Genomic DNA, 6638 nt, shown 5'->3' on the forward strand with positions numbered 1-6638 from the left:
AAGCGTTATCGTTGTGGAAACAGACTATTAGATAGCATTTCGTTAGAACTGGTGCGTGACAGTTGCTCCGGCGAAACATGTCGGAAGAGGAGCTCGCGTGCGTCGTCTTCGGTTAGAGCCTCCAGTGACAGTACCCCGAGTTCGTTGATCCAGAGACAGTAGGAGTGCAGAGAGTTGTTAGGGTCCTGTTGGCTGTCCTGTTGACGTTATCACCGCCAGAGCCATGAGGCCCAGTGTCGACTTCGAAGGGGTCCAGGGACATTAGCTCTGCCTGGCCCCAGTGTCCATGAAGCGAGCACGATGGAGCGTGGGATGATGATGACGAACCTGTCTTGCGACGGCTGCGCGGACAGTGACCGGGACTCGGACAGCAGCAGCATGATCGTGGACCCGGTGAGCCTGGACAAGAACGACCTGTCGCCGTCGCAGTCGTCGTCCAGCCCCATAATCCCCAGCTCCCCTGTGCCAGCGAGCACCTCGAGGAACCGAGGCGGCAGCCGCAGCAAGAAGAACTACTCCATGATGTCCTCGAATGGACAGCAGAAGACCAGCCCCACGGGCCAAGCTTCCTCCTATGGGAACGATAAGATGTCCTCCTCGCTGATCAAGCCCCCTTACTCCTACATAGCCCTGATAACCATGGCGATCCTTCAGTCACCTCAGAAGAAGCTCACCCTAAGTGGAATCTGCGAGTTCATCATGTCTCGGTTCCCCTACTACCACGACAAGTTCCCCGCCTGGCAGAACTCCATCAGACACAACCTGTCCCTGAACGACTGCTTCATCAAGATCCCCCGCGAGCCAGGGAACCCTGGCAAGGGAAACTACTGGACCCTGGACCCCCTAGCTGAGGACATGTTCGATAATGGAAGCTTCCTGCGACGCAGGAAGAGGTACAAGAGGCCCCCGCCGCATTATGTCCTCCGAGACAGGGCTATCATGGCCACCTTCGCCATTTGTGGCGATCGAGGACCTTGTCCAGGTGGAGGAGGCGGTCACCCAGGTGCTCTGACTTACCCTAGCGCAGCGTACCTCTCTCCGCCACCTGGCCTGCCTCTCCTGGACTTCTCACCTTCCACTCTGGAGGCTCTCAAGCTTGGCGGGTTCCTGGAGCCGCCGCCACCGCTGTACAAGCCTGTGCCCATCACCGCGCCACCCATCAGGGTGGACCCTACCCCTACGAGGACTACGATACCGAGCCATCCGCCGGTGGAGAAGAAGAGGAACTTCAGTATTGACGCTCTCATAGGCAAACAGGCTGCCAGTGACCAGAACTGCGGGGGTCTGCTGGACCTCAGCCCGTCGGAGCACAGGGAGATCAGGAGCCAGGCGTCTGCCTTCTCCCCGCTGGTCTAGAGAGAGAGAGAGAGAGAGAGGTGGTTTTGATTCAGGTTTTGGGGAAGCTAGGGACTTTCGAGGGAGCTGGAGAGCTTCTCCTGGAGAAGTATTCTTCTGAAGCTGGGGACCTGGAGGTTAACACAGGGAAGGCTTCTTTCGGTCCCTCAGAGCATAGAGAGTCCTCAGATTTGAGGACTGAGGATCTCGCTTGGAGAGTGTCCAAGAAAACTAGGGTCCCCAGGGATTTGGAAAGCCTCAAATGTCTGCGCTAGAGACATCAGCTGAGGGATTCTATTTCTTCGAAATTCCAGAGGGATCCAGGAGTCCAAGTGGTGGCGGAGACGAGGCCATGGACAGTGTAAAAAAAGACTCGACTAATTGTAAAAAAGGAGAGTGTAGTGCAATAGTGTAGTGCTTTGTTTAATGTACCGAAAGCGGCTCTCGCTGACACGGGACTTGCGAATTAGTGACTGTACGACCCCGAGGATATGAACCTGTTCTGTTCACCTTCTAGATCCTTGGTTCGAGGAACAGCTTTCGATTCGTCCCGATTTGTAAACGATCGATTAATATCGGCGCTGTAAATACACCCCCACACACCCCTCCCCTGAACAAATCTTTGCTCAGCATTCTATTGTTTGTGCGCGAGAGAGAATGAGCGGGAGAGAATGGCGAAAAATGAGAGGCAGGGAAGGTCCAGTTCTCTTTGGATTTTAATGTAAAGCTCGATCGGCTGCGTTCTCGATCAAGTAGACGTTTAGTGTACATAGTGCTGTACGAAATATTAGAGGATTCCTCGAACGCTGGATTCATTATTTTGGGTCCCTTAAATGCAGCAAAATTTCGCGAGTAAAAGATATGAAATCTTCTCTTATCGATTGGCAGGGATTGGAGTCTAAGTTTCTCTGCTTTTAGAGGCGTTTAGCAACAATTGCAGATCACGTGGGGTTCGTTCGAGAGCACTGCGAGTTTTTAAACGAGAATGGAATAATTTGCGATTAATCCCCCCCAGCACGTGTGTATTCACCTGTACACACATATACACAGCCACCAGTGAATTTTCCTCGATATGACGATTGCGAGATAAGGCACGAGTGCAACATTGCACCGACGTGAATTCACTCGAATTCGCTATTTTTCTGCTCCTTATTTCCCGAGTCGAAATTCGAGATTCGACGTCGCGGAAAATGGACACAGTTTTACTGATCGTAATACAGCGATGAAAGTATCTTCGAAGTAATCGATTTTTAAAGAATTTGGAGGATTGTGTTATCGGTGATGGGACGAGACGTTACGCAGTCGCTAGCGGCACGAATGTTAAATATTATTAAACTGGAAGGCCGTTCCTTCGTTTCAAGGCTCTTCGAGTAGCCTGAGTTATTTTCGTTATCGTCAACATTTATGCAAAACTGATTAAGCTGTGAGCTCTTCGATGCACGAACGTTTCACACGATAACAAAAATCATTGTCGTAATAATAGAGCGCACCTCAGATAACTTGGAGATTAAGCCGTCTTCCCACATGTGAGATTAATACTCGAAACATATGTAGTCACTTCTAGGAAGCATAGAAGACACGAACCTTAAGCCACGTTCCTACACATCTAACAAAACTCGAACAAAGTTAAAAAAATTAAAAAAATGTTTTAAATTTTAACCAAGTCCACTTGTAAAAGATAGTACTTTATTATTATTATTTATGGAAGGGATAATGTCTTTAGTACAAAAGAAAATACTTGAGGAAGCGTTTTATATTTTACTCACGTGGGATCGTGGCTTTACTCACACTCTCAGTTCCACTTTCCACATGTGGGATCGCGGCTTCAAGTACTCAGATTCCGAATTCCAGTTTCCACGTGTGGGATCGTGGCTTCAAGTACTCAGATTCTCAGCTCCACTTTCCACACGTGGGATCGTGGCTTTACGCGCGAAAGAGAGGACCATCCGAGCAACTTTCATCACGAGAACAAATATTTTTCACGCACTTCACGAACACCCAGTATATTTTGCGAACACGTGGACTTCAGATCCGATCTGTTCGAAAGAATGAATCGAAAATGAGGGACGTTTGGGTACAAAACGATTCATTCGGGATGGTCTTTTATACTCGAGAAAAATTCACGTGTAATTATCGATCTAGGCACTTAGCACGTAACGTTAAGTTAGTGTAAAAATATCGTTCGATTTTTTCATGTAAATGTGGAAGGGTCAGAGACTTTCGAAGTGACCGATTATCATTTCGGACGATGTATATTTTATTAAAGGTCATCGAGTTTCAGCTGTCGTGTTAAGGGTACTGTGACGGAAATTAAACGATACGTCTGTTTGTTCCTTTACTAAGTAAGTAACGACGCCATGATTATACGTTTAGTTATAGGTTACCGTTAAAATTGTCGCCGTAGATTTAGTAGGTATTATACGTGTCAAGATGATAGATTTATAATAACGTGTAATAATGTCAACAATAAAGTACTGTTAAGTATACACCATTGCATTTATCTAATCCTCCTCAACGATCTTTGCTTTCCTGTGACGTATTCTCTCTGTGTTATAAATAAATGTGTACAATACTGACGAAACAACACTTGCAAGCAAACACAGTTGCTAAATATTTTTTTAAAACACTTCGAAAGGGTGAAACATCCCCTAGAAACGAGGGTTGAAAGTTGTCTCTCAATTTTTTAAATATATTTTTTAAAACACATAGATATTTTTAAAAACTGTGACCAAGTGGATTTGTTATTCGAAAATTCTCAATTTCTCCAAACAGAAAAATTTCGTAAAAAAATTCTGTCATGCCCCTTCACTGTTAATTAAAAAATTCATGGGTCCAGAAAATCCACTGAGGCACTAATACTCAAAATTCAGACACTTTCATCTCTGGTCCACAGACGCGAAACTGGTCCAGATCGCGCAGGGTTCTCAAACAGAGCGAAACGATCGAAAAGTAGAGTGGGTCGCGCGGAAGTCGAGTAGTCGTGTCGTCGTTCTCATCGAAAGTGTCCGACGAAGTGTCACAGGGAAGAAAAGGGGCCCGTGTTCATCGCGTTGTCACGATCGCGGCCACTCGGCCCGTGTACACCCCTTTAATCGTTCGTCAAGTGTGTGTGCATTCGGAATGTAATATATCCCGGGTGGCACGTGGCGTTCACGTGCCGCCAAGTGTTTGTTTCGGTTTGTATTGTCACCATGGATGGATACACCGCGCTCGCGACGGAGGTGCACCGTGTCCTCTGGCAAAAGGGAGAGGGGCCTCGTCCCTTTCATAATTCCACGCTCGTTCGAGTAAATAACGTGCCGCCAGTTGACAATTAGAACGATGGGAAAGAGATTCATTACTGGAGAGTCTGATAGGGAATGGATCGATTCTACTGGCTGTTCAATGGGAATTTAGAAGCGAGAGACGCGGGTAATACTTTCTGTTTAATAAAAAATAGAGCTCAGGGATTGTTTCCCTGGTTAAGTGATCACTAAGAGAGACTATTTGGTGGTTGGGAATAGTTTTTGTGGGATAGAATGAAATCTGGAAGTTGCTTCTCTTGATAAGTGACTACTAGGGCCCATGTTTGGGGGCTGTTTCCCTGGTTAAGTGATCACTAGGGAACCCATTTGGTAATTGAGAATATTTTGTATAATATAGAATAAAGCCTGAAAGCTATTTCCCTGGTTAAGAGAACCCATTTGGTAATTAGAAATACTTCAATATAATTAGTCGAGACACATACTTAGTTAAACTAAAGTGAAATCTTAAAGTTGTTTTTCCCTAGTTAACTGATAACTAAGAATCCCATTGTAATAGTTACTTCCCTAGTTAAATGATTACTGAGAAATCCTTTTGATAATCGTGAACATTCTGCCTAGAATAAAGTAAAGCCTGAAAATTGCTTCCCTGGTTAAGTGATCACCAAAGGGACTCCCTAGTGATCAACAAAGCAGGTTCAAAAAGAGAACTCATTACTAGTAGTGCTAATTCCCATTTTCCTGGAATTTATCTATTAATAACCAAAGCATCGATGAATTCTGGTCTCATTACTATCTGGATATTGATACCGCGTACCTCGATAGAAGGTACAGTAAAAAGACGATCAGAGGGGAGACGTCGGCAGGTAATAACTTGTTTACCCGCTTCGAGTAAGCGTGTCTGAGCGTAGAGAGCGAAGGGAGCGTAAAATGAGTGGATTTTCATTGCAGTTTAATCCGCCCCCGCGCCCCCCATCGCTGTGGTATTCTAAACGGCGATACTCTCGAAGGCAACTCTTGTCGCTTGGGGTGACGATATTACATTCCTCGATCGTGACGAAAACAGCCAGCGCGATGCAGCTCCTTCAGCTGTTAACCACCCCATCTCCGCCGCGCGTGTTTTCAATTCCTCTCTACTTTAACCTCCTCTCGCCTCGCATTTTTCGCTCCTCTCCATCGTTTTCCGATGCCGCTGCCTTCTTTCTTCTTTGATATTACCGTCCTGCGCCACACGGAGGGCCGATTCTCAGGCACCATCGATTGCAGCTAACGCAGGCATCTCAAATGGCCACCCACTGTGAGGAATATTCCTGTAGCCTCGGTGATCAAACGAAACCTGCTTCTTCCGAGGATTCTGGCTTCTCTTGAGTCCTTTTAGATTCCTTTGCTGAGACCCTGCTGGCGTTGAGAGGAGCACAAGGCTAGGTCTGGGTTGGAGCTGATTCAGGTATCGGTTGGACCTTGGTTAGACTTGGACTAGATCTTGGCTAGGCTCGAGTAAGCTTGGGTTAGGCTAGGCTCAGACTTTGGCGAGACCTAACCCAGACCTTGGTTAGATCTTGACTAGGTGTAGATTAGGCTTTGGTTAGGTCAGGATCAGACCTTGTTTAGACCTGGGTTAGTCTTTCAGAGACTCCTGAGGTGTCAGAGGTAAAAGGTTGACTGCCTAGAAACCCTAAATCCTGTGAATCTAATTATTTTCCTGACAAAACTAGTGGATGTCTTTCGTAGAATTAATTCCAGCAGCTTTTAATAAATTCTATATCTCAAATAAATATTTCATACAGTTAAACCTATCACTAGTGTCTAATTATTATTTCAAATAATTTTTGCTTGTAATATACCCAACACAGAGCAAACTTTCCATCGAGTATAAACTTCTCCATGGAACCCAAGCCACAGTGGCTCTACCATGGAGCGCTAATTCAGCATCCAGAGCATCGCCAACAAGCTCATTATCAAGATTCACGCTCACTCGAAACCCATCAACCCAAGAATCCACCCCAAACGATCCATAAACCTAATCACCGTTCGCCTATTCATCGTAATTAACTCCTACTG

General features: G+C 46.1%; 1 protein-coding gene across 1 annotated transcript; it reads left to right on the forward strand.

Moving 5' to 3' along the window:
- The first annotated feature begins 300 nt into the window (after nucleotides 1-300).
- Nucleotides 301-1471, forward strand: LOC143181574 (forkhead box protein D2). Its single transcript, XM_076382073.1, has one exon. The coding sequence runs from the start codon at nucleotides 301-303 to the stop codon at nucleotides 1354-1356; it is 1056 nt and encodes a 351-aa protein (XP_076238188.1). The 3' UTR covers nucleotides 1357-1471.
- The last annotated feature ends 5167 nt before the right edge of the window (nucleotides 1472-6638 follow it).

The sequence above is a fragment of the Calliopsis andreniformis genome, chromosome 7 (assembly GCF_051401765.1).
Source record: "Calliopsis andreniformis isolate RMS-2024a chromosome 7, iyCalAndr_principal, whole genome shotgun sequence".
Lineage (NCBI taxonomy): Eukaryota > Metazoa > Arthropoda > Insecta > Hymenoptera > Andrenidae > Calliopsis > Calliopsis andreniformis.

Bases quoted from the DNA above. Each gene is read 5' to 3' on its own strand.
- LOC143181574 (XM_076382073.1), top strand. From the start codon at position 301: ATGGAGCGTGGGATGATGATGACGAACCTGTCTTGCGACGGCTGCGCG.